Source organism: Oncorhynchus mykiss, chromosome 10 (genome assembly GCF_057628025.1).
Source record: "Oncorhynchus mykiss isolate SJ-2025 chromosome 10, ASM5762802v1, whole genome shotgun sequence".
NCBI lineage: Eukaryota > Metazoa > Chordata > Actinopteri > Salmoniformes > Salmonidae > Oncorhynchus > Oncorhynchus mykiss.
The window spans coordinates 57,791,369-57,819,126 of record NC_143031.1 but is presented as its reverse complement, the minus strand read 5'-3'; the positions used below and the strand labels follow the sequence as shown (position 1 = coordinate 57,819,126).

Here is a 27,758-nt window from a genome sequence, read left to right as displayed (position 1 = left end):
CTGTTTTAACTATCTAATCACATTCAATCAGAAAGCTGGTAGACCTTGATAAATGACATTGTACCTTTATTTATTCATCTGTTTCTTTGTGATTATTATTATTAAAGAGATAAACGTATGCTAGTAATTGGACATGAAAAGATCTACAAGTGTTTTACTGAACATAGGTCTATGCTGGAAACGTACATGTTTCTAATAAAAACAACTCTGACATGTATTTTACAGAGTACAGTATGCTTTCCTCTGAATCTTCACATCACAATGTTTTTTGTTTTCTCTCTCTCTCTCCGTCATTCACTTGACATGTCTTCTTCCTCTAGAGCTAACCGGGAGAAACAATAGATGTCGTTTTCAGACACAAGGTTCACGTTTATTCTTCACATATTTTATTTCCACTTAACAATATCATAATGGAGATTTCAGTAGGGAACATTTTGCTCCCATCCATCACCAGCTCTTACATTAGCTCTTTCAAAAACATGGCAGTTGTCATGTTCCAATTGTTGATCTCATGACCATGTATTAGGTAAACAGATGTGAGAACTTTCAATTAAGATCACTTCTTTATATATTTGGATTTATTTGATTTAACCTTTATTTAACTAGGAAAGTCAGCTAAGAACAAAATCAAATTTGCAATGACTGCCTACCAAAAGGCAAATGCCTTGTGCGGGGACGTAGGCCTGGTAATAAAATAAATACAATATAAATATAGGACAAAACACACATCACAACAAGAGAGACACAACACAACCTAAAGAGAGACCTAAGACAATAACATAGCAAGGCAGCAACACATGACAACACAGCATGGTAGCAACACAACATAACAACACCATTGTTGCAACACGACGTGGTAGCAGCACAAAATATAGTACAGACATTATTGGGCACATCAACAGCACAAAGGTCAAGAAGGTAGAGACAACAATACATCACACAAATCAGCAACAACTGTCAGTAAGAGTGTCCATGGTTGAGTCTTTGAATGAAGAGATTAAGATAAAACTGTCCAGTTTGAGTGTTTTCTGCATCGAAATGAAAAGAGGAGCGATCCAGGGATGTGTGTGTGCTTTGGGGACCTTTAACAGAATGTGACTGGCAGAACGGGTGTTGTATGTTGGAGGATGAGGGCTGCAGTAGATATCTCAGATAGTGGGGAGTGAGGCGTAAGAGGGTTTTATAAATAAGCATCAACCAGTGGGTCTTGCGACGGGTATACAGAGATGACCAGTTTACAGAGGAGTATAGAGTGCAGTGATGTGTCCTATAAGGACCATTGGTTGCGAAGATGATGGCTGAAGAACGTCTAGCCACTCGAGAGCACCCTTACCTGCCGATCTATAAATTATGTCTCCGTAATCTAGCATGGGTAGGATGGTCATCTGAATCAGTGTTAGTTTGGCAGCTGGGATGAAAGAGGAGCAATTTCGATAGAGGAAACCAAGTCTAGATTTAACATTAGCCTGCAGCTTTGATATGTGCTGAGAGAAGGACAGCAACACTCCCAAGTACTTGTATGAGGTGACTACCTCAAGCTCTAAACCCTCAGAGGTAGTTATAACACCTGTGGGACGAGGAACATTCCTCTTACCAAACCACATGACCTTTGTTTTTGAGTTGTTCAGAAAAAGGTTTAGGGTAGAAAATGCCTGTTGGACACTAAGAAAGCTTTGTTGCACAAAATCCGGGTTAGGGGCCAGCTGGGTATAAGACTGCATATAAATGAATGAGAAAGCTTCCTACTGCCTGAACTATTGTTGTTGATGTAAATTGAGAAGAACGTGGGGCCTAGGATTGAGCCTTTGGGTACTCCCTTGGTGACAGGCTGTGATTGAGACAGCAACATTTCTAACTTTAAACACTGCACTCTTTGAGAGAGGTAGTTAGCAAACCGGGCCAAAGACCCCTCAGAGACACCGATACTCCTTAGCCGGCCGACAAGAATGGAATGGTCTACCGAATCAAAAGCTTTGGCCAAGTCAATATAAATAGCAGCACAATATTGTTTAAAATCAAGGGGAATGGTGACATCATTGAGGACAGTTAGGATCCGTTTTATCTCACCTATAAATAAAGGATGTTCCGTGGCTGCCTTCCAAGCAATGGGAACCTCCCCAGAGAGGAGAGAGGTTAAAAAGCCTGGATAAAGGCTTGGTGACGATAGGGGCAGCAACCTTAAAGAAGAAAGGGTCTAAACCATCTGACCCAGATCTTTTTTGGGGGTGAAGTTTAAAAAGTGCCTTTAGCACCTTGGACTCGGTGACTGCCTGCAGGGAGAAACTTTGTAGCGGGGCAGTGGAAAAATAGGGAGAAGCATCGTGGATAGTCGCATTAGAAGGGGTGGGAGATGAGGAAATGTTGGACGGACAAGGAGGTATGGCTGAGTCAAATAGGAATCCTGACTTAATGAAGTGGTGATTAAAGAGCTCAGCCATGTTCTTCTTGTCAGTAACATCCACATCATCAACATTAAGGGACATGGGCAGCTGTGAGGAGGAGGGTTTATTCGCTACTTTTTTAACTGTTTCCCAGAACTTCTTGGGGTTAGACCCACAGAGAGAGAACTGCTCCTTAAAGTAACTAACTTTGGCCTTACGGATAGCCTGAGTGCACTTATTTCTCATTTGCTTGAACGAGAGCCAGTCAGCTTGAGTATGCGTGTGCCAAGCCTTTCGTCAAATGCAATTCTTCGTCAAATGGGCGAAATGCTTGTGCTTCTAGTTCCGACAATGCAGTAATAACCAACAAGTAATCTAGCTAACAATTCCAAAACTACTACCTTATAGACACAAGTGTAAGGGGATAAAGAATATGTACATAAAGATATATGAATGAGTGATGGTACAGAGCGGCATAGGCAAGATACAGTAGATGGTATTGAGTGCAGTATATACATATGAGATGAGTATGTAAACAAAGTGGCATAGTTAAAGTGGCTAGTGATACATGTATTACATAAAGATGCAGTAGATGATATAGAGTACAGTATATAAATATACATATGAGATGAATAATGTAGGGTATGTAAACATTATATTAGGTAGCATTGTTTAATAAAGTGGCTTGTGATATATTTTACATAATTTCCCATAAATTCCCATTATTAAAGTGGCTGGAGTTGAGTCAGTGTGTTGGCAGCAGCCACTCAATGTTAGTGGAGGCTGTTTAACAGTCTGATGGCCTTGAGATAGAAGCTGTTTTTCAGTCTCTCGGTCCCAGCTTTGATGCACCTGTACTGACCTCGCCTTCTGGATGATAGCGGGGTGAACAGGCAGTGGCTCCGGTGGTTGTTGTCCTTGATGATCTTTATGGCCTTCCTGTGACATCGGGTGGTGTAGGTGTCCTGGAGGGCAGGTAGTTTGCCCCCGGGTGATGCGTTGTGCAGACCTCACTACCCTCTGGAGAGCCTTGCGGTTGTGGGCGGAGCTGTTGCCGTACCAGGCGGTGATACAGCCCGACAGGATGCTCTCGATTGTGCATCTGTAGAAGTTTGTGAGTGCTTTTGGTGACAAGCCGAATTTCTTCAGCCTCCTGAGGTTGAAGAGGCGCTGCTGCGCCTTCTTCACGATGCTGTCTGTGTGGGTGGACCAATTCAGTTTGTCTGTGATGTGTACCCCGAGGAACTTAAAACTTACTACCCTCTCCACTACTGTTCCATCGATGTGGATAGGGGGGTGTTCCCTCTGCTGTTTCCTGAAGTCCACAATCATCTCCTTAGTTTTGTTGACGTTGAGTGTGAGGTTCTTTTCCTGACACCACACTCCGAGGGCCCTCACCTCCTCCCTGTAGGCCGTCTCGTCATTGTTGGTAATCAAGCCTACCACTGTTGTGTCGTCCGCAAACTTGATGATTGAGTTGGAGGCGTGCGTGGCCACACAGTCGTGGGTGAACAGGGAGTACAGGAGAGGGAGAACGCACCCTTGTGGGGCCCCAGTGTTGAGGATCAGCGGGGTGGAAATGTTGTTGCCTACCCTCACCACCTGGGGGCGGCCCGTCAGGAAGTCCAGTACCCAGTTGCACAGGGCGGGGTCGAGACCCAGGGTCTCGAGCTTGATGACGAGCTTGGAGGGCACTATGGTGTTAAATGCCGAGCTGTAGTCGATGAACAGCATTCTCACATAGGTATTCCTCTTGTCCAGATGGGTTAGGGCAGTGTGCAGTGTGGTTGAGATTGCATAGTCTGTGGACCTATTTTGGCGGTAAGCAAATTGGAGTGGGTCTAGGGTGTCAGGTAGGGTGGAGGTGATATGGTCCTTGACTAGTCTCTCAAAGCACTTCATGATGACGGAAGTGAGTGCTACGGGGCGATAGTGGTTTAGCTCAATTACCTTAGCTTTATTAGGAATAGGAACAATGGTGGCCCTCTTGAAGCATGTGGGAACAACAGACTGGGATAGGGATTGATTGAATATGTCCGTAAACACACCAGCCAGCTGGTCTGCGCATGCTCTGAGGGCGCGGCTGGGGATGCCGTCTGGGCCTGCAGCCTTGCGAGGGTTAACACGTTTAAATGTTTTCCTCACGTCGACTGCAGTGAAGGAGAGTCTGCATGTTTTAGTTGCGGGCCGTGTCAGTGGCACTGTATTGTCCTCAAAGCGGGCAAAAAAGTTATTTAGTCTGCCTGGGAGCAAGACATTCTGGTCCGTGACGGGGCTGGTTTTCTTTTTGTAATCCGTGATTGACTGTAGACCCTGCCACATACCTCTTGTGTCTGAGCCGTTGAATTGAGATTCTACTTTGTCTCTATACTGACGCTTAGCTTGTTTGATTGCCTTGCGGAGGGAGTAGTTACACTGTTTGTATTCGGTCATGTTTCCAGTCACCTTGCCCTGATTAAAAGCAGTGGTTCGGGCTTTCAGTTTCACGCGAATGCTGCCATCAATCCACGACATCTTCAACGCACGTTCTAATGAACTCGCTCACCAAATCAGCGTATTCGTCAATGTTGTTGTCTGACGCACTACGAAACATATCCCAGTCCACGTGATGGAAGCAGTCTTGGAGTGTGGAATCAGATTGGTCGGACCAGAGTTGAACAGACCTCCGCGCGGGAGATCCTCTTGTTTTAGTTTCTGTCTGTAGGCAGGGATCAACAAAATGGAGTCGTGGTCAGCTTTTCCGAAAGGAGAGGGCTCTTTCTGAAGGTGATTTGGTCTTAAAAACTAAAAAGACTCTTTGGTGAGTGTCACGCCCTGACCTTAGAGAGCCTTGTTATGTCTCTATTTTGGTTTGGTCAGGGTGTGATTTAGGTGGGCATTCTATGTTCTGATTTCTATGTGTTCTATTTCTTTGTGTTTGGACGGGTATGGTTCTCAATCAGGGACAGCTGTCTATCGTTGTCTCTGATTGGGAATCATACTTAGGCAGCCTTTTTTCCCTGTTGTGATTGTGGGAAGTTCTTTGTTAGGGGCACCATGGTCCTTATAAGCGTTGTGGGCATGTTGGTATTTCTTTGTTTTGTTGGTGACATTTTATTCTAAATCAAATAAAATGTACGCTGACCACGCTGCACCTTGGTGTCATTCCGACGACGGCCGTGACAGTGAGTTGGTCTTATAAACTAAGAAGCTCTGACAGACCCGTTATCTGCAATAACTAAATCAGAGAACAACAGAACGGCCGGTAATGTGTAGGAATTCTAACATTTACCAACAGTGGACCTATGATCCCAGTCAGTCGGACAACACATCAAGAATTATGAAGGGTCTCTTCCCTGTGTTATAAAATGTGTTTATAGTTTTTCTTTGCATTGTGTGTGTGAGAGAGAGAAAAATTGTGTGTGTGTTAGGTTGACCTCCTGGTCCGTTCTTTGGAGAAGTGTCTTCTACCTCTTTGTCTTGGTGCTGGTCTCATGGTCTCTCGGTGTCTGCACTGACGTAGATGTCCACAATCCTCTCCTCAGCTTCACTTCTGTCAAACTTGACCTTCTTGGTTACATCTGGCTTGTCATGAACGGCATCAGACATCTCCAACAATGCATTGTGTTTTCTGACTATATACTATACAGCAATGTCTACTCAGGTTCTGAACCTATCACTGCCCCTGTGTCTGATTTGTGTCCATTTCTGAGACGTTTTTGATATGTTGTCCCCAGGAGAAAGGGAAATGTTAAAAGAGGAAGATAAAGTAACATGGTGGTTGAGGTTGGGACATGTTATTTTCCTTTAAACATATTCATCTGATTCCTGAGTAGGTAGTGTAGACTTACCAGACCTGGGATGAAATACTGTATGAAAATATGAGAATGGCTTGCCAAGGAGAACTTCCAAATGGACAAATTCGAGGTAAAAAGGAGTTGGAGCAGTCAACAACAAGACAGATTGATTTCTTATTGCTCACTTTAATACATTGTACAGGATGCGAACAGGTGACTGACATTTCAACATAAAGCTGACATCTTCCTCAGAGTGACCTGACCATTGCACATAAATACTATTTATAGCCTTGCGGCCCATTGAGACACAACAATGTAAAATAATTCTAATGATAATATGTTCCAAGGTAAACTGCAAATTATAGCACAAAATAATAAGATAAACAGTGTGTCTTGTTAATCAATAGGCCATTTCAAAATTTACATTTGGGTGTCTGTGAATTCGGAGACGACGAGACCTAATAAATGAATCCAGTGTCTAAGGAGTACTACCAGAATGCCTCTCTATATGAAATGATTTAAAATACTTCTGTTGCTACAGAAAAGCCCCAGTACCCACCTGGCTCTGAAGGCAGGCTAAAGCAAACGATCAAAGCTTTTGAACGATTTCAAGTTGTATTTGAACCCAGGTCTCACACTTATCTGATGTGCACCTATCAGGAGTCGACTGTACTGACTTAACAACCTCATACTGGTCCTTTCTATCTGTTCTAATGCAGCTGTTTACTTTTAGTGTTGTTGTGTCTCAATCATTGTCTGTGTCTGATGTGTCCATCATTTAACTACTGAAGACAGGAAGCTACTAATGCATCCCAGGAAGTACTGTAAATGGGAATTTGATTTATATGTTCAGAATGACAAAAACATAAATGAGTAGGGATGGAGACAGAGGGAGAGTCAGAGAGAGTCATAGAGAGAGATAGAAAAGGGGAGATGGTGGATGGGTAGTTGTTACTGTGAGTTATTGTTACACAACTCACAAATCCAGATACGTTTTTGTGCACAATTTAAATCATTCCATGTCTTTTCAGGCTGGTCTTGTCCATTTTGTAATTCAACACAGTCCTCCCCCGGAAAGGTTGAAACACTTCGTCCATTATTAGGCTGGTCGATTATCCAGTAACTATGTTAACAACACAGAGAACCAGAAAGTCACACTGTCAGTAAAACATCATCCTAAATAAAATACATAATACCTGTGTTTCTTCAGCTTTAAAGCCACACGCTGTCAGATGTGGGCCACCAACAGAAAGTAAAAAACGTGTGTATATATATATATATATATATATATATATATATATATATATAGTGTCAAAAAAATTACTTTTTAGTTTCTTGAAGAAAATAATGCTTGGTTTCTATGATTCATCTATAGAGCTCATTGAATGACATCTATGAAGGGAAACATGTGTTTTTATGAAGATGATCTGAAGCAATATCATTTGTTTTCAAAGTCTCCATATCACAACTGGTCAAATCTCTCACCTTGTTATCAGTGGTGTGCCATCTACCCATTTCCAGGACCCCTCAGTCTCATTGTCAGTCAGACCGATCCAGGCTCTCTTGTTGAAGGCAAAGATAAATCTCTGTTGTTGAGAAAGATAAATGAATACTGATCAAAAGATGTTTATCATGTCTCTCTCTCTCTCTATGTATTTATCTCTCTCCCCCCACTCTCTCACCTGTTTCTTTCTGCTGTTTACGATCACCAGGTCTGCTCCTCTCTCCACACAGTCCTGTCTGCTCTCACTCCAGGTTTTACTCTCAGAAGAGACGAAGTACCAACAGGATTCAAACTTGTTCCAGCCTTCAGAACAGGTTAGTTAAAACATTCATTGGCATCTCATTATTCTTCACTCATTAATGAAAGAATATTTGTAAAAAAAATTTAGTACGCGTTCAGGGCCGTAACCAGGGATTGAATTTTAGTGAGGTCGTAAAACAGCGGGATTAATTGTTTTGAAACTTCCCAAAAAGTACTGCATTTCTATGTAATAAAAAAACTTTCAAATGCTATTTGGAGCACAGCAAAACAATCAAAAATGACTCCAGCCTTTATCACCTTGGCTGCTGTAGGTTCATTCACCTCAGTTGATCTACAAACACACAGCCTAATAGCTATACAACAGTAATGTTATACGAGAAATGAGACTACGAGAACATGAATATGAGAAATGAGTCACACTGAGTCACACTGTTCAGTCAGTTGTATTGTTGAAATGCGTAATTCATCATCTCTTTACATAGATATGGCTTTTCTCAACTGACATTGCGTTCACATTTGAATTCCATGCATGACTAATCAAGCTCCGCACAAACAGATGATCATGTTATCACATTCACATGAATGATTTGAATATTACTAAGGATTCTGTATTAATATCAGTGATGTTGTGGTTTGAAAAATATGTGTAATAGGTAAACTATAAACTCCGTGGTGATCGAGATAAGAAGAACAACCAGTGATATAAAGGAAATGTAGGACTATTTTACACCTGCATTGTTAGCATTTTGAGTGCATTTAAATGTAGGCCTACGGGGAAGATAGGCCATGTGAATATGTTCATATTTAAAGACATCTTCTTTTCTTTTAGTTCCTAACTTCTTTGATACAGATTTAGTCAGGGGACCCCAACCCTAACTTTTGGAACCACTGTATTAACCTCTCTCCGCCTTGCTTCCTCTCTCTCTCTGTTTCCTCTGCTTCCTCCTGCATGCATTGCAACCTTCATCAGCCTCAACACTGAGCGCCACATCACTGTCTGTCTCAGTAGACTAATCTTTGTAAAGCAAGTTATTATGAGAGCTTAGTAGCCTATTTGGTGATACTGCTGAGGTGGGCTCCTTTTAACGTTACCATCTTACTTCATCCTTCTAGCTGGCTAAGTAATACTAGCCAGAGCCCTTCAACATTACTTATACTACCCAGAGCACTTATACATTACTTATACTACCCAGAGCCCTTCAACATTACTTATACTACCCAGAGCACTTATACATTACTTATACTACCCAGAGCCCTTCAACATTACTTATACTACCCAGAGCACTTCAACATTACTTATACTACCCAGAGCCCTTATGCATTACTTACAATACCCAGAGCCCTTCAACATTACCTATACTACCCAGAGCCCTTCAACATTACTTATACTACCCAGAGCACTTATACATTACTTATACTACCCAGAGCCCTTCAACATTACTTATACTAACCAGAGCACTTCAACATTATGTACCCTACCCAGAGCCATTATACATTACTCACACTACCCAGAGCCCTTCAACATTACTTATACTACCCAGAGCCCTTCAACATTACTTATACTACCCAGAGCCCTTCAACATTACTTATACTACCCAGAGCCCGTCAACATTACTTATACTACCCAGAGCACTTATACATTACTTATACTACCCAGAGCCCTTCAACATTATTTATACTACCCAGAGCCCTTCAACATGACTTATACTACCCAGAGCCCTTCAACATTACTTATACTACCCAGAGCCCGTCAACATTACTTATACTACCCAGAGCACTTATACATTACTTATACTACCCAAAGCCCTTATACATTACCTATACTACCAAGAGTCCTTCACCATTAATCATACTACCCAGAGCCGGTCAACATTACTTATACTACCCAGAGCCCTTCAACATGACTTGTACAACCCAGAGCCCTTCAACATGACTTATACTACCCAGAGCACTTATACATTACTTATACTACCCAGATACCTTCAACATGACTTATACTACCCAGAGCCCTTCAACATTACTTATACTACCCAGAGCCCTTCAACATTACTTATACTACCCCAAGCCAATCAACATGACTTGTACTACCCCAAGCCCTTCAACATTACTTATACTACCCAGAGCACTTAAACATTACTTATACTAGCCAGAGCCCTTCAACATTAATTATACTACCCAGAGCACTTCAACATTACTTATACTACCCAGAGCCCGTCAACATGACTTATACTACCCGGAGCCCTTCAACATGACTTATACTACCCAGAGCACTTCAACATGACTTATACTACCCAGAGCCCTTCAACATTACTTATACTACCCAGAGCCCTTCAACATGACTTATACTACCCAGAGCCCTTCAACATTACTTATACTACCCAGAGCACTTATACATTACTTATACTACCCAGAGCCCTTCAACATTACTTATACTACCCAGAGCCCTTCAACATGACTTATACTACCCAGAGCCCTTCAACATTACTTATACTACCCATAGCACTTATACATTACTTATACTACCCAGAGCCCTTCAACATTACTTATACTACCCAGAGCACTTATACATTACTTATACTACCCAGAGCCCTTCAACATTATTTATACTACCCAGATCCCTTCAACATGACTTATACTACCCAGAGCCCTTCAACATTACTTATACTACCCAGAGCACTTCAACATGACTTAAACTACCCAGAGCACTTATACATGACTTATACTACCCAGAGCCCTTATACATTACCTATACTACCAAGAGTCCTTCACCATTAATTATACTACCCAGAGCCGGTCAACATTACTTATACTACCCAGAGCCCTTCAACATTACTTATACTACCCAGAGCACTTCAGCATTATTTATACTACCCCGAGCCCTTATAGATTACTTACACTACCCAGAGCCCTTCAACATTACTTATACTACCCGAGCCCTTCAACATTACTTATACTACCCAGAGCCCGTCAACATGACTTATACTACCCAGAGCACTTATACATTACTTATACTACCCAGAGCCCTTCAACATTACTTATACTACCCAGAGCACTTATACATGACTTATACTACCCAGAGCCCTTATACATTACCTATACTACCAAGAGTCCTTCAGCATTAATCATACTACCCAGAGCCGGTCAACATTACTTATACTTCCCAGAGCCCTTCAACATGACTTGTACTACCCAGAGCCCTTCAACATGACTTATACTACCCAGAGCACTTATACATTACTTATACTACCCCGAGCCCTTCAACATTACTGCAATAAAAGTCCCTGCTTCATAATCTTACAGACATGATGACAGATTACTACTAATGTATTGCTTATTTATTTCAAATGAGTGGAAGTTCTGCTATTCGTTCACATGGTGTTATAGCAATTAGTTTGTGACGTATTTACTGTAAGACTAACGCATTGATGTTATGGATACCTGTGTGATTGTGACTCTGTCTGTTACTGTGTTTGTGGAGGGTAATCGGAAAAACATGACTGACTGACATATCAATAAGCGACTATTTAATAGTTTTGTACACATTCTCAGAGATTCAACTTGTATTTGTTTGGGGATGTCTGTAGACACGGCAGGAGATGCTGGTCGGTTTTAAAATGTACTTTTGTCTGGCATCTCGAAAACACAGTCACCAGCGTCTCTAGTGTCTACTTGAGCGGACTACGAGCTGGGGTAGGTCGTTTCACGTCTCAGGCCCTCGGCCAGTGCTGTGAGAGGGAGGAGTTAGCCGTTTGAGATAGTGGTGAAAGTGCTGCTTAAAAGGCAAATCCAGGATGCAAATCCGTTGGCAAACTAAACAAACAAACCACTTGTCTTGATTCCACTCGTTTGCAAAGAGAAGCGATTAGAACTCAGTCAGATCAAGAATCTATTTGATTCATGTTTCTCATTAGAAACAGTTACTGAGGTCAGCACCTCAATGTCCTCATGTTGCTACGGCCCTGTGCGTATTGAACATGTACAATTAATATTATGATCGAGTGTTAGGTAAACTCACCCGGATTAGAAAACGTTCCCATAAGATCATCTTTCTCCCTCTGTTGCTGGTCTGTCTCTTCAGTCAGACAGTCTGCTAAAAGAGGACAGAATATATTGGATGTGGTTTGCCAGTCATTTAAACATATCTAACATAGGAGGAACTTAGTTAAACAGAACAAAATTCATCAGAATTTTAGATCTTGTCGTCAAAGTCTGATATAACATGATGATTTAACAATAATCCACTCACATTCTAGTCGCAGGGAGATGTTGAGAGCGACTTGTAGAACACACAGCATCCCAAAGCTTACAGCAACCATCCCGTAGAGTCTTCTCCCTGAACCGTCAGGTGCTGGGGAGATACACACTGGTGTGAAAACACACGGACACACAGCAGAGTGCAGTTTCATCATGATCAGCTACAAGAGGATCGTTTCTCACAGCTGTCTTGTGGTATTTTATGTATTTTATTAGGATCCCCTTTAGCTGTTGCGATAGCAGCAGCTACTCTTCCCTGGGGTCCTCAGGAATTGACTGTATCAGTATGACATGTCGGAGCCTCTGAATACACTGAAAACATACATGCCTATGCAAATTTAAATGTAGGGTAAAATCATTGTAAAAAAATATACTTTTCCACTGGGACTTTTCTGTTTTTTAGTCATGTGTTTGTTTGTCTTTGTTGTGTGTGTGTGTGTGTGTGTGTGTGTGTGTGTGAGTGTGTGTGTGTGTGTGTGCGTGCGTGCGTGGGTCAGTGGTGTAGAGCAGGTCTGAGCAAGGCCCCCCACACCCAACCTGGCAGGGGTGCCTTTTCATTTGCCATGGGAAAGAGAGAAAATGTTGCTGTTCGGGAGCACATTTCCTGCTATTCTACACATTTTGCCAATGAGGCTGAGAGAAATGTAACAGTTTTAACGCTAATTTCCTTTTAATAAAAAACATAATAAGCCAGGATTATGACATGTTCATTTACTATCTGTGGGGTGAGGGGGTGGCCCCAAACTTGTGTGTTTGTGTGATAGAGTTTTCTGTGTTCTTACCTGAGGGATGTGTCTCAGTCGTCACTCTCCTCATTGCTCCATTCTTGTTTTCAACAACCTCTTTGTTGACGTAGGCATCCATCTTAACTAACTGTTTGATAACCTTTCAAACTGACTTGTAATGGTAATATCTACTGTATGATTCTAACTGTACTGACAAGTAGTTTAGTAGTAGCTCTGATGTGTGACTTCACCTGGTACCTCTCTGAGCTCTGATTCTGGTCCACTGCAGTTGATATAATGTTGAGTATCCAAACACCTTCAAGCAGGAACATAGACCTGACAGGATCATCTAACCGAGTGATAGAACATGACAGCTGCAGGACAACAAATAGTGACAAGTACAACCTTTCAGCCAATCACTTTGTGAGAAATGTTGGTTGTTTCCGCAGCCTTCAAACGGAGGGCACGTTATGGCTCAAACTCTTTATCGCACTGATGACCAATTAGGGGCATTTATTTTGTAACAACGCTGTCTCTGTGCGAAATCAGTGTGAAGAGATATTATGAAGTTTCTGTGGAAAATGTCTTCAGAGGATTTAAAGGGAACTTCACTTGTGTATTGTGTGTGTGCGTGTGGCCTGCGTGTGTCTGCATGCATCTTGTACAGTATGTGTGTCCTGTCTGTACAGTTCTGCCCTCTGTCTGTGACCAACTGGAGGAGACACTGTTTTAACTATCTAATCACATTCAATCAGAAAGCTGGTAGACCTTGATTAATGACATTGTACCTTTATTTATTCATCTGTGCCTTTGTGATTATTATTATTAAAGAGATAAACGTATGCTAATAATTGGACATGAAAAGATCTACAAGTGGTTTTCAGACACAAGGTTCACGTTTATTCTTCACATATTTTATTTCCACTTAACAATAGCATAATGGTTTATGTCAGTTATGTCAGTTGTAAATATGTCAGTTGTCATGTTCCAATTGTTGATCTCATGACCATGTATTAGGTAAACAGATGTGAGAACTTTCAATTAAGATCACTTCTTTATATATTTGGATTTATTTTATTTAACCTTTATTTAACTAGGAAAGTCAGCTAAGAACAAAATCAAATTTGCAATGACTGCCTACCAAAAGGCAAATGCCTTGTGCGGGGACGTAGGCCTGGTAATAAAATAAATACAATATAAATATAGGACAAAACACACATCACAACAAGAGAGACACAACACAATGTAAAGAGAGACCTAAGACAATAACATAGCAAGGCAGCAACACATGACAACACAGCATGGTAGCAACACAACATAACAACACCATTGTTGCAACACGACGTGGTAGCAGCACAAAATATAGTACAGACATTATTGGGCACATCAACAGCACTAAGGTCAAGAAGGTAAAGACAACAATACATCACACAAATCAGCAACAACTGTCAGTAAGAGTGTCCATGGTTGAGTCTTTGAATGAAGAGATTAAGATAAAACTGTCCAGTTTGAGTGTTTTTTGCAGCGAACTGAAAAGAGGAGCGACCCAGGGATGTGTGTGCTTTGGGGACCTTTAACAGAATGTGACTGGCAGAACGGGTGTTGTATGTGGAGGATGAGGGCTGCAGTAGATATCTCAGATAGGGGGAAGTTAGGCCTAAGAGGGTTTTTGTAAATAAGCATCAATCAGTGGGTCTTGCGACGGGTATACAGGGATGACCAGTTTACAGAGGAGTATAGAGTGCAGTGATGTGTCCAATAAGGAGCATTGGTGGCAAATCTGATGGCTGAATGGTAAAGAACGTCTAGCCACTCGAGAGCACCCTTACCTGCCAATCTATAAATTATGTCTCCGTAATCTAGCATGGGTAGGATGGTCATCTGAATCAGTGTTAGTTTGGCAGCTGGGGTGAAAGAGGAGCAATTTCGATAGTGGAAACCAAGTCTAGATTTAACTTTAGCCTGCAGCTTTGATATGTGCTGAGAGAAGGACAGTGCACCGTCTAGCAATACTCCCAAGTACTTGTAAGCACTCCCATGCTCGAAACCCTCAGAGGTAGTTATAACACCTGTGGGACAAGGGACATTCCTCTTACCAAACCACATGACCTTTGTTTTTGAGTTGTTCAGAAAAAGGTTTAGGGTAGAAAATGCCTGTTGGACACTAAGAAAGCTTTGTTGCACAAAATCCGGGTTAGGGGCCAGCTGGGTATAAGACTGCATATAAATGAATGAGAAAGCTTCCTACTGCCTGAACTATTGTTGTTGATGTAAATTGAGAAGAACGTGGGGCCTAGGATTGAGCCTTGGGTTACTTCTTGGTGACAGGCTGTGGCTGAGACAGCAAATGTTCTAACTTTAAACACTGCACTCTTTGAGAGGTAGTTAGCAAACCAGGCCAAAGACCCCTCAGAGACACCGATACTCCTTAGCCGGCCCACAAGAATGGAATGGTCTACCGAATCAAAAGCTTTGGCCAAGTCAATATAAATATTAGCACAATATTGTTTAAAATCAAGTTAGGACAGTTAGGATCCGTTTTATCTCCCCTTTAAATAAAGGATGTTCCGTGGCTGCCTTCCAAGCAATGGGAACCTCCCCAGAGAGGAGAGAGGTTAAAAAGCCTGGATAAAGGCTTGGTGACGATAGGGGCAGCAACCTTAAAGAAGAAAGGGTCTAAACCATCTGACCCAGATGTTTTTTGGGGGTGAAGTTTAAAAAGTGCCTTTAGCACCTTGGACTCGGTGACTGCCTGCAGGGAGAAACTTTGTAGCGGGGCAGTGGAAAAAGGGGAGAAGCATCGTGGATAGTCGCATTAGAAGGGGTGGGAGATGAGGAAATGTTGGACGGACAAGGAGGTATGGCTGAGTCAAATAGGAATCCTGACTTAATGAAGTGGTGATTAAAGAGCTCAGCCATGTTCTTCTTGTCAGTAACATCCACATCATCAACATTAAGGGACATGGGCAGCTGTGAGGAGGAGGGTTTATTCGCTACTTCTTTAACTGTTTCCCAGAACTTCTTGGGGTTAGACCCACAGAGAGAGAGCTGCTCCTTAAAGTAACTAACTTTGGCCTTCCGGATAGCCTGAGTGCACTTATTTCTCATTTGCTTGAACGAGAGCCAGTCAGCTTGAGTATGCGTGTGCCAAGCCTTTCGTCAAATGCAATTCTTGACGTGTTGTAACTCCGCACGATCACGGTCGATCCTGTGGATGAACCTGTTTTTAATTCTCATTTTCTTTATGGGGGCGTGTTTGTTAACAATACCACAGAAAATATAAAAAAAGATGGTTCAAGGTCCAAGGTTCACTTCTCTCCCACTGTCGCTTTTCTTTCTCCTCAGTAACTATTGACTGATCTGTAGCTGGTCTCTCTCTTCATTCAGAGTGTTGTAGCTTGTCTGTAACTGGTCTGTCTCTTTCTAAAACTGGTCTCTGTCTTCAGTCAGGGTTTTGTAACTGGTCTGTATTTGGTCTCTTTCTGCAGGTGAGTTGGTCTTGTAAACTAAGAAGACTCTTTCTGCAGATGAGTTTGTCTTAAAACTAAGAAATCAAATCATCAAATCAAATTTTATTTGTCACATACACATGGCTAGCAGATGTTAATGCGAGTGTAGCGAAATGCTTGTGCTTCTAGTTCCGACAATGCAGTAATAACCAACAAGTAATCTAGCTAACAATTCCAAAACTACTACCTTAAGGGGATAAAGAATATGTACATAAGGATATATGAATGAGTGATGGTACAGAGCGGCATAGGCAAGATACAGTCGATGGTATTGAGTGCAGTATATACATATGAGATGAGTATGTAAACAAAGTGGCATAGTTAAAGTGGCTAGTGATACATGTATTACATAAAGATGCAGTAGATGATATAGAGTACGGTATATACATATACATATGAGATGAATAATGTATGGTATGTAAACATTATATTAGGTAGCATTGTTTAAAGTGGCTTGTGATATATTTTACATCATTTCCCATCAATTCCCATTATTAAAGTGGCTGGAGTTGAGTCAGTGTGTTGGCAGCAGCCACTCAATGTTAGTGGAGGCTGTTTAACAGTCTGATGGCCTTGAGATAGAAGCTGTTTTTCAGTCTCTCGGTCCCAGCTTTGATGCACCAGTACTGACCTCGCCTTCTGGATGATAGCGGGGTGAACAGGCAGTGGCTCGGTTGTGGTTGTCCTTGATGATCTTTATAGCCTTCCTGTGACATCGGGTGGTGTATGTGTCCTGGAGGGCAGGTAGTTTGCCCCAAGTGATGCGTTGTGCAGACCTCACTACCCTCTGGAGAGCCTTAATGTTGTGGGCGGAGCAGTTGCCGTACCAGGCGGTGATACAGCCCGACAGGATGCTCTCGATTGTGCATCTGTAGAAGTTTGTGAGTGCTTTTGGTGACAAGCCGAATTTCTTCAGCCTCCTGAGGTTGAAGAGGTGCTGCTGCGCTTTCTTCACGATGCTGTCGGTGTGGGTGGACCAATTCAGTTTGTCTGTGATGTGTACCCCGAGGAACTTAAAACTTACTACCCTCTCCACTACTGTTCCATCAATGTGGATAGGGGGATGTTCCCTCTGCTGTTTCCTGAAGTCCACAATCATCTCCTTAGTTTTGTTGACGTTGAGTGTGAGGTTCTTTTCCTGACACCACACTCCGAGGGCCTCACCTCCTCCCTGTAGGCCGTCTCGTCATTGTTGGTAATCAAGCCTACCACTGTTGTGTCGTCTGCAAACTTGATGATTGAGTTGGAGGCGTGCGTGGCCACACAGTCGTGGGTGAACAGGGAGTACAGGAGAGGGCTCAGAACGCACCCTTGTGGGGCCCCAGTGTTGAGGATCAGCGGGGTGGAAATGTTGTTGCCTACCCTCACCACCTGGGGGCGGCCCGTCAGGAAGTCCAGTACCCAGTTGCACAGGCGGGGTCGAGACCCAGGGTCTCGAGCTTGATGACGAGCTTGGAGGGCACTATGGTGTTAAATGCCGAGCTGTAGTCGATGAACAGCATTCTCACATAGGTATTCCTCTTGTCCAGATGGGTTAGGGCAGTGTGCAGTGTGGTTGAGATTGCATCGTCTGTGGACCTATTTGGGCGGTAAGCAAATTGGAGTGGGTCTAGGGTGTCAGGTAGGGTGGAGGTGATATGGTCCTTGACTAGTCTCTCAAAGCACTTCATGATGACGGAAGTGAGTGCTACGGGGCGATAGTGGTTTAGCTCAATTACCTTAGCTTTATTAGGAATAGGAACAATGGTGGCCCTCTTGAAGCATGTGGGAACAACAGACTGGGATAGGGATTGATTGAATATGTCCGTAAACACACCAGCCAGTTGGTCTGCGCATGCTCTGAGGGCGAGGCTGGGGATGCCGTCTGGGCCTGCAGCCTTGCGAGGGTTGACACGTTTAAATGTTTTCCTCACGTCGGCTGCAGTGAAGGAGAGTCCGCATGTTTTAGTTGCGGGCCGTGTCAGTGGCACTGTATTGTCCTCAAAGCGGGCAAAAAAGTTATTTAGTCTGCCTGGGAGCAAGACATCCTGGTCCGTGACGGGGCTGGTTTTCTTTTTGTAATCCGTGATTGACTGTAGACCCTGCCACATACCTCTTGTGTCTGAGCCGTTGAATTGAGATTCTACTTTGTCTCTATACTGACGCTTAGCTTGTTTGATTGCCTTGCGGAGGGAATAGTTACACTGTTTGTATTCGGTCATGTTTCCGGTCACCTTGCCCTGATTAAAAGCAGTGGTTCGGGCTTTCAGTTTCACGCGAATGCTACCATCAATCCACGGATTCTGGTTTGGGAATGTTTTAATCGTTGTGTAACGGTTTTCTTGATGAGAAGGAGAGTCGGACCAAAATGCGGCGTGTCTATTGCAATCCATGTTTAATGAAGTAACACACTAAACACAAACACTATCAAAACAATAAACTTAACGAAAACCGAAACAGCCTATACTTGTGTAACCTAACACAGAACAATGACACTAAGGACACTAAGGACAATCACCCACGACAAACTCAAAGAATATGGCTGCCTAAATATGGTTCCCAATCAGAGACAACGATAAACACCTGCCTCTGATTGAGAACCACTTCAGACAGCCATAGACTTAGCTAGAACACCCCACTAGCTACAATCCCCATACATACACACCACATACAAAAACCCATGCCACACCCTGGCCTGACCAAATAAATAAAGATAAACACAAAATACTTTGACCAGGGTGTGACAGAACCCCCCCCCCCTAAGGTGCGGACTCCCGAACGCACCTCAAAACAATAGGGAGGGTCCGGGTGGGCGTCTGTCCATGGTGGCGGCTCCGGCGCGGGACGTGGACCCCACTCAATCAATGTCTTAGTCCCTTCTCCTCGCGTCCCTGGATAGTCCACCCTCGCCGCCGACCATGGCCTAGTAGTCCTCACCCAGAACCCCACTGGACTGAGGAGCAGATCGGGACTGAGGGGCAGCTCGGGACTGAGGCAGCTCGGGACTGAGGGGAAGCTCAGGAGTGAGAGGAAGCTCAGGAGTGAGAGGAAGCTCAGGAGTGAGAGGAAGCTCAGGCAGGTTGATGAATCTACCAGATCCTGGCTGGCTGGTGGTTTCGGCAGACCCTGGCTGACTGGCAGATCCTGGCTGACTGGCAGATCTGGAAGAGTCTGGTCGACTGGCAGATCTGGAAGAGTCTGGTCGACTGGCAGATCTGGAAGAGTCTGGTCGACTGGCAGATCTGGAAGAGTCTGGTCGACTGGCAGATCTGGAAGAGTCTGGTCGACTGGCAGATCTGGAAGAGTCTGGTCGACTGGCAGATCTGGAAGAGTCTGGTCGACTGGCAGCTCTGGCTGCTCCATGCTGACTGGCTGCTCCATGCTGACTGACAGCTCTGGCTGCTCCATGCTGACTGGCAGCTCTGGCTGCTCCATGCTGACTGGCAGCTCTGGCTGCTCCATGCTGACTGGCAGCTCTGGCTGCTCCATGCTGACTGGCTGCTCTGGCTGCTCCATGCTGACTGGCTGCTCCATGCTGACTGGCTGCTACATGCTGACTGGCAGCTCTGGCTGCTCCATGCTGACTGACTGCCCTGGCTGCTCCATGCTGACTGGCGGCCCTGGCTGCTCCATGCTGACTGGCGGCCCTGGCTGCTCCATGCTGACTGGCGGCCCTGGCTGCTCCATGCTGACTGGCGGCCCTGGCTGCTCCATGCTGACTGGCGGCTCTGGCTGCTCCATGCTAATTGGCAGCTCTGGCGGCTCCTTGCAGACTGGCAGCTCTGGCGGCTCCTTGCAGACTGGCAGCTTTGGCGGCATCCTGCAGACTGGCAGCTCTGGCGGCTCCTTGCAGACTGGCAGCTCCTTGCAGACTGGCAGCTCCTTGCAGACTGGCAGCTCCATGCAGACTGGCAGCTCCATGCAGACTGGCAGCTCCATGCAGACTGGCAGCTCCTTGCAGACTGGCAGCTCCTTGCAGACTGGCAGCTCCTTGCAGACTGGCAGCTCTATGCTAACTGGCAGCTCTATGCTAACTGGCAGCTCCTTGCAAACTGGCAGCTCCTTGCAAACTGGCAGCTCCTTGCAAACTGGCAGCTCCTTGCAAACTGGCAGCTCTGAACAGGCGGGAGACTCCGACAGCGCTGGAGAGGAGGAGGGCTCCGACAGCGCTGGACAGGCGAGGCGCACTGTAGGCCTGATGCGTGGTGCTGGCACTGGTGGTACTGGGCCGAGGACACGCACAGGAAGCCTGGTGCGGGGAGCTGCTACCGGAGGGCTGGGGTGTGGAGGTGGCACAGGATGGGTTAGACCGTGAAGGCGTACTGGAGATCTTGAGAGCGGTGCTGGCACAGGACGTGCAAGGCTAGGGAGGTGCACAGGAGGCCTGGTGCGTGAGACTGGCACCATCTTCACCAGCCGACTAACACGCACCTCAGGACGAGTATGGAGCGCTGACCCAGGTGCCATCAAATCCCCGACACGCTCCGTCGGGCGAATTCCATGTTTAAAACACCAACACAGCAACTCCCTCATTTCTCTCTCCTCCAATTTCCCCATTAACTCCTTCACAGTCTCTGTTTCGTTCACCTCCAACACCGGCTCTGGTTTTGGTCTCCTCCTTGGCTCCTCACGATAAACAGGGAGAGTTGGCTCAGGTCTGGCTCCTGACTCTGCCACACTCTCCCTGAGCCCCCCCCCCAAGAAATTTTTGGGGCTGACTATGGGGCCTCCGTCCGCGCCGCCTTGCTTGCTTCGCAAACTCCATTCTCCTATATCCTTCCGCGCACTGCTCCATCGAATCCCAGGCGGGCTCCGGCACTCTCCCTGGGTCGACCGCCCACCTGTCTATCTCCTCCCAAGAAGTATAGTCCATACTGTACTCCACTTTGGGCTGTTCCTGCCTGTTGACACGCTGCTTGGTCCCTTTGTGGTGGGTGATTCTGTAACGGTTTTCTGTATGAGAAGGAGAGTCGGACCAAAATGCGGCGTGTCTATTGCAATCCATGTTTAATGAAGTAACACACTAAACACAAACACTACCAAAACAATAAACTTAACGAAAACCGAAACAGCCTATACTTGTGTAACCTAACACAGAATAATGACATAAGGACACTAAGGACAATCACCCATGACAAACTCAAAGAATATGGCTGCCTAAATATGGTTCCCAATCAGAGACAACGATAAACACCTGCCTCTGATTGAGAACCACTTCAGACAGCCATAGACTTAGCTAGAACACCCCACTAGCTACAATCCCCATACATACACACCACATACAAAAACCCATGCCACACCCTGGCCTGACCAAATAAATAAAGATAAACACAAAATACTTTGACCAGGGTGTGACACGTTGCTATGGGAACGACATCTTCAACGCACGTTTTAATGAACTCGCTCACCGAATCAGCGTATTTGTCAATGTTGTTGTCTGACGCACTACGAAACATATCCCAGTCCACGTGATGGAAGCAGTCTTGGAGTGTGGAATCAGATTGGTCGGACCAGAGTTGAACAGACCTCCGCGCAGGAGATCCTCTTGTTTTAGTTTCTGTCTGTAGGCAGGGATCAACAAAATGGAGTCGTGGTCAGCTTTTCCGAAAGGAGAGGGCTTTTTCTGAGGTGATTTGGTCTTAAAAACTAAAAAGACTCTTTGGTGAGTGTCACGCCCCGACCTTAGAGAGCCTTGTTATGTCTCTATTTTGGTTTGGTCAGGGTGTGATTTAGGTGGGCATTCTATGTTCTGATTTCTATGTGTTCTATTTCTTTGTGTTTGGACGGGTATGGTTCTCAATCAGGGACAGCTGTCTATCGTTGTCTCTGATTGGGAATCATACTTAGGCAGCCTTTTTTCCCTGTTGTGATTGTGGGAAGTTCTTTGTTAGGGGCACCATGGTCCTTATAAGCGTTGTGGGCGTGTTGGTGTGTTGGTTTCTTTGTTTTGTTGGTTGACATTTTATTCTAAATCAAATAAAATGTACGCTGACCATGCTGCACCTTGGTGTCATTCCGACGACGGATGTGACAGTGAGTTGGTCTTATAAACTAAGAAGCTCTGAGAGACCCGTTATCTGCAATAACTAAATCAGAGAACAACAGAACGGCCGGTAATGTGTAGGAATTCTAACATTTACCAACAGTGGACAGACAGGCCTATGATCCCAGTCAGTCGGACAACACATCAAGACTTATGAATGGTCTCTTCCCTGTGTTATAAAATATGTTTATAGTTTTTCTTTGCATTGTGTGTGTGTGAGAGAGAGAAAAATTGTGTGTGTGTTAGGTTGACCTCCTGGTCCGTTCTTTGGAGAAGTGTCTTCTACCTCTTTGTCTTGGTGCTGGTCTCATGGTCTCTCGGTGTCTGCACTGACGTAGATGTCCACAATCCTCTCCTCAGCTTCACTTCTGTCAAACTTGACCTTCTTGGTTACATCTGGCTTGTCATGAACGGCCTCAGACATCTCCAACAATGCATTGTGTTTTCTGACTATATACTATACAGCAATGTCTACTCAGGTTCTGAATCTATCACTGCCCCTGTGTCTGATTTGTGTCCATTTCTGAGACGTTTTTGATATGTTGTCCCCAGGAGAAAGGGAAATGTTAAAAGAGGAAGATAAAGTAACATGGTGGTTGAGGTTGGGACATGTTATTTTCCTTTAAACATATTCATCTGATTCCTGAGTAGGTAGTGTAGACTTACCAGACCTGGGATGAAATACTGTATGAAAATATGAGAATGGCTTGCCAAGGAGAACTTCCAAATGGACAAATTCGAGGTAAAAAGGAGTTGGAGCAGTCAACAACAAGACAGATTGATTTCTTATTGCTCACTTTAATACATTGTACAGGATGCGAAGAGGTGACTGACATTTCAACATAAAGCTGACATCTTCCTCAGAGTGACCTGACCATTGCACATAAATACTATTCATAGCCTTGCGGCCCATTGAGACACAACAATGTAAAATAATTCTAATGATAATATGTTCCAAGGTAAACTGCAAATTATAGCACAAAATAATAAGATAAACAGTGTGTCTTGTTAATCAATAGGCCATTTCAAAATTTACATTTGGGTGTCTGTGAATTCGGTGACGACGAGACCTAATAAATTAATCCAGTGTCTAAGGAGTACTACCAGAATGCCTCTCTATATGAAATGATTTAAAATACTTCTGTTGCAACAGAAAAGCCCCAGTACCCACCTGGCTCTGAAGGCAGGCTAAAGCAAACGATCAAAGCTTTTGAACGATTTCAAGTTGTATTTGAACCCAGGTCTCACACTTATCTGATGTGCACCTATCAGGAGTCGACTGTACTGACTTAACAACCTCATACGGGTCCTTTCTATCTGTTCTAATGCAGCTGTTTACTTTTAGTGATGTTGTGTCTCAATCATTGTCTGTGTCTGATGTGTCCATCATTTAACTACTGAAGACAGGAAGCTACTAATGCATCCCAGGAAGTAAATGGGAAATTGATTCATATGTTCAGAATGAAAAGAACATAAATGAGTAGGGATGGAGACAGAGGGAGAGTCAGAGAGAGAGAGAGAGAGATAGACGGGGAGATGGTGGATGGGTAGTTGTTACAGTATGTTATTGTTACACAACTCACAAATCCAGATACGCTTTTGTGTACAATTTATATCATTCCATGTCTTTTCAGGCTGGTCTTGTCCATTTCTTAGTACAACACAGTCCTCCCCCGGAAAGGTTGAAATACTTCGTCCATTATTAGGCTGGTCGATTATCCAGTAACTGTTAACAACACAGAGAACCAGACAGTCACACTGTCAGTAAAACATAATCCTAAATAAAATACATAATGCCTGTGTTTCTTAAGCTTTAAAGCCACACGCTGTCAGATGTGGGCCACCAACAAAAAGTGAAAAACATACTGTATATATAGTGTTTCTTGAAGAAAATAATGCTTGGTTTCTATGATTCATCTATAGAGCTCATTGAATGACATCTATGAAGGGAAAAAATTGTTTTTATGAAGATGATCTGAAGCAATATCATTTGTTTTCAAAGTATACATATAACAACTGGTCAAATCTCTCACCTTGTTATCAGTGGTGTGCCGTCTACCCATTTCCAGGACCCCTCAGTCTCTCTGTCAGTCAAACCGATCCAGAATCTCTTGTTGAGGCTAAAGAGAAATCTCTGTTGTTGAGAAATATAAACATATTTTGATCAGTGTTCATTTATCATGTCTCTCTCTCTCTATGTATTTATCTATCTCCCCCCACTCTCTTACCTGTTTCTCTCTGCTGTTTACAATCACCAGGTCTGCTCCTCTCTCCACACAGTCCTGTCTGCTCTCACTCCAGGTTTTACTCTCAGAAGAGACGAAGTACCAACAGGATTCAAACTTGTTCCAGCCTTCAGAACAGGTTAGTTAAAACATTCATTGCCATCTCATTATTCTGCACACATTAATGAAAGAATACAAACAACATTTTAGTACCCGTTCAGGGCTGTAACCAGGGTTTGAGTTTTAGTAAATTCGTAAAACAGCGGAATTAAGATTGTATTAGATTGTATAGAAACTTTCCAAAAAGTGTTGCATTGCAATATAATAGTCAGGTTGTTGTATCTGGTCTGTTGTTGGCCTAGAAAAGTTACTCACTAAATCAGATTATATCTACAGGACTGCCAGTGAATTACAGTAGTTACAATTTAGCTATACTTACAGTGGACAGACTGGCCTATGATCCCAGCCAGTAGGAGAACACACAGCAGCCCCAGACACACTGCAACAGCTAGGAAGGGTCTCTTCCCTGTGCTATTAGGCTCTATGTACACATAAACAGATGTGTGTGTAAAGTATTTGTGTGTGTGTGTGTGTGTGTGTGTGTGTGTGTGTGTGTGTGTGTTTGTGTTACCTGTGTGCTGGTGTCCCGGTCCATTAGTTGAAGTGTGTTCTACATCTTCTGTTTTGGTGCTGGTCTCGTGGTCTCTCAGGGTGTCTGCACTGACGTAGATGTCCACAATTCTCTCCTCCATCTCACCTCTGTCAAACTTGACTTTCTTGGTCATGTCTGGCTTGGCATAGATGGCCTCAGACATCTCCAGCAATGCCGGATGCTTCTTGTGCTATTACTTGTATTTTACGTTAAGCCTCCGGTTATAGTGATAGCGTCGCCTCTGCCTCGTGTCAGTCTCTGTGTTCGTGTCTGTCTCTGTGTGTTCGTGTCTGTCTCTCTCGGTATCGCCTGTGTGTCTGTCTTCATCTGTGTGAAGATGTAACCCCTAGGGAGGTATAAAAAAAATGACACTTGTAGTTGTGGCTACAGCTTCTCCTTTGCATATTTGTATTTGTCTCCTGAGTAGTGAGTTTACACTTATTAGTCTACTGTACTGACTTCATGTTGTGTCTGACGATGTGTGAAACATAACTACTGGTGCACAGGACGATAAGAAGTAGAGTTTATTAATATGCTAATACAAAAAATGAAATGTGCAAAATAATCTACTTCTATTGTAAAACTATTCTGTTGTTGAGTCTACTGGACTGACTTCATGTTGTGAAACATAACCACTGGTACACAGGAAGCCACATTGTCAGGAAATAGGTAGGAAGGTATTACAGTTTTTCTCGTTTGCTAAGACACTTTTAATGAAACTGGGGTCCACTTGCTTTCCATCATAACTTAATGAGCACAACAACATACTGTTTTGCAAAACAGTAAGTCACTGCTTTCACAAACTATGCAAATGCTAAGCACATTTTTTTTTTAAACGGTAAACACAACTCTCTACAAAAAAAAAACGCAGGAGTCAGTTGAGTAAATCATGTCAAACAACATCCAAGCATTTGGTCACAGCTGATACAAATGACTAGCATGATCGTGAACTACTTCTGCACGCGTGCAAGTCTTTGCACAATTGTTCAATCAGTCCTTATTCATGAGTAAAAGAGGTCACCTCTGAGTTGCTGTTTTGTAAGAATGGACCAAGTAAGAGGCAGAGGGCAAAGGGCAAAGGAGAGGTAGAGAGGCCCCTAGAGGAGAGTTCAGCTCTCAGTTCAAATGGAAAAAGGTCAAATAAAGCCTTCTGTTTCTGGATATTCATGCTCTTCAGTGACATTCTTTCGGTGTGGATCATCTTTGGTCAAATTATTTTAGAAAAGAATACAGCCCATGTTGTGATAATGTTTACTTGTCTTTATGGTGCAAACTATGATTATTTGATTTGATTTATAGTATCAACAGATGGCAGAGACATATTGATAGATGCGGAATCAAAAAGGGTAATTACATAACAAGTTGCACAGTATGTTTTGATGGAGGTCGTTGATTGTGTGTCATGTAATTTCATGTCTTGAGAGTCTTAATGCATTCTGCAAATGAAATGTGTCATTTTGTTTGGACAAATGTGCTCAAGCAACCAAGAAACGGTAATACAAGTTTGCACACTGGCGTGCGTGTGAGAGTGTGTGTGTGAGTGCCTGTATGTGTGTCTGTGAGAGAGAAGTTATGTCAGTATTTAACATGAATTTGATTGTATGACTTAATTTGCCTTTTTTTCTATTACACCAGACCCTCTGGCTTCCTGTTAAGGTTAGGGCTGATTTCAAGGGTTTACTGTTAACCTACAAAGCATTACATGGACTTGCTCCTATATATCCCTCTGATTTGGTCCTGCCGTAAATACCTACACGTACGCTACATTCACAAGACGCAGGCCTCCTTATTTTACCTGGAATTTCTAAGCAAACAGCTGGAGGCAGGGCTTTCTCCTAAAGAGCTCAATTTTTATGGAATGGTCTGCCTATCCATGCGAGAGACGCAGACTCTGTCTCGACATCTAAGTCGTTACAGAAGACTCATCTCTTCAGTAGGTCCTAAGATTGAATGTAGTCTGGCCCTGGGGTGGGAAGGTGAACAGCAAGACATTGGGGTGACGAACCGCCCTTGCTGTCTCTGCCTGGTTGGCTCCCCTCTCTCCACTGAGATTCACTGCCTCTGACCCTATTACGTGGGCTGAGTCACTGGCTTACTAGTGCTTTTCCATGCCGTCCCTAGGAGGGGTAGCATCACGTCTCCTTTTTTGTTATACTTGACTTGAGTGGGTTGAGTCAGCCAATTTTGCACCCCCTCGGACTCGTGCGGTGGAGGAGATCTTCATGGGCTATACTCAGCCTGGTCTCAGGGTAGTAAGTTGGTGGTCTGTTGATACCCCTCTAGTGGTGTGGGGGCTGTGCATTGGCAAAGTGGGTGGGGTTATATTCTGCCTGGTTGGGGATATTGTTGGACGGGGCCTAAGTCTCCCACGACCTCCCCCTGTCTCATCCTCCAGTACCTACGCTGCAATGGTCAATGTGCCAGGGGGCTAGGGTCAGTCTCTCGTGTA

At 43.9% G+C, this 27,758-nt stretch overlaps 2 protein-coding genes across 3 annotated transcripts; both read right to left on the bottom strand.

Annotated features, from left to right (window-relative positions):
- Positions 1 to 6,323: 6,323 nt before the first annotated feature.
- Positions 6,324 to 13,438, bottom strand: LOC110533151 (C-type lectin domain family 4 member E-like). Of its 2 annotated transcripts, none has more exons than XM_036933409.2 (6): positions 12,959 to 13,438; positions 12,169 to 12,270; positions 11,938 to 12,012; positions 7,840 to 7,964; positions 7,643 to 7,743; positions 6,324 to 7,280 (listed from the first exon to the last, which is right to left on the bottom strand). In XM_036933409.2, the coding sequence occupies exons 1-6, from the start codon at positions 13,038 to 13,040 to the stop codon at positions 7,109 to 7,111; spliced, it is 657 nt and encodes a 218-aa protein (XP_036789304.2). In that variant the 5' UTR covers positions 13,041 to 13,438; the 3' UTR covers positions 6,324 to 7,108. The 2 variants fall into 2 exon arrangements, with proteins under 2 accessions (XP_036789304.2, XP_036789305.2); XM_036933410.2 differs by having other exon boundaries at positions 11,938 to 12,009; positions 12,959 to 13,395.
- A 9,772-nt stretch (positions 13,439 to 23,210) lies between these two features.
- Positions 23,211 to 25,592, bottom strand: LOC110534937 (C-type lectin domain family 4 member E-like). The gene is made up of 4 exons (XM_090187178.1): positions 25,097 to 25,592; positions 24,661 to 24,785; positions 24,466 to 24,566; positions 23,211 to 24,158 (listed from the first exon to the last, which is right to left on the bottom strand). Exons 1-4 carry the CDS (start codon positions 25,470 to 25,472, stop codon positions 23,987 to 23,989), a joined length of 774 nt encoding a protein of 257 aa, XP_090043304.1. The 5' UTR covers positions 25,473 to 25,592; the 3' UTR covers positions 23,211 to 23,986.
- Between the last annotated feature and the right edge of the window lie 2,166 nt (positions 25,593 to 27,758).

Coding starts and splice junctions, on each gene's coding strand:
- LOC110534937 (XM_090187178.1), bottom strand. CDS start 25,472: ATGTCTGAGGCCATCTATGCCAAGCCAGACATGACCAAGAAAGTCAAG. Junction 24,786..25,096: donor CATAGGCCAGTCTGTCCACT/GTAAGTATAGCT, acceptor CCTGTTCTGAAG/GCTGGAACAAGTTTGAATCC. Junction 24,567..24,660: donor TAAACAGCAGAGAGAAACAG/GTAAGAGAGTGG, acceptor TCTCAACAACAG/AGATTTCTCTTTAGCCTCAA.
- LOC110533151 (XM_036933409.2), bottom strand. CDS start 13,040: ATGGATGCCTACGTCAACAAAGAGGTTGTTGAAAACAAGAATGGAGCA. Junction 12,013..12,168: donor CATCTCCCTGCGACTAGAAT/GTGAGTGGATTA, acceptor GTCCTCTTTTAG/CAGACTGTCTGACTGAAGAG. Junction 7,281..7,642: donor GGCACACCACTGATAACAAG/GTGAGAGATTTG, acceptor TTGTTAACATAG/TTACTGGATAATCGACCAGC.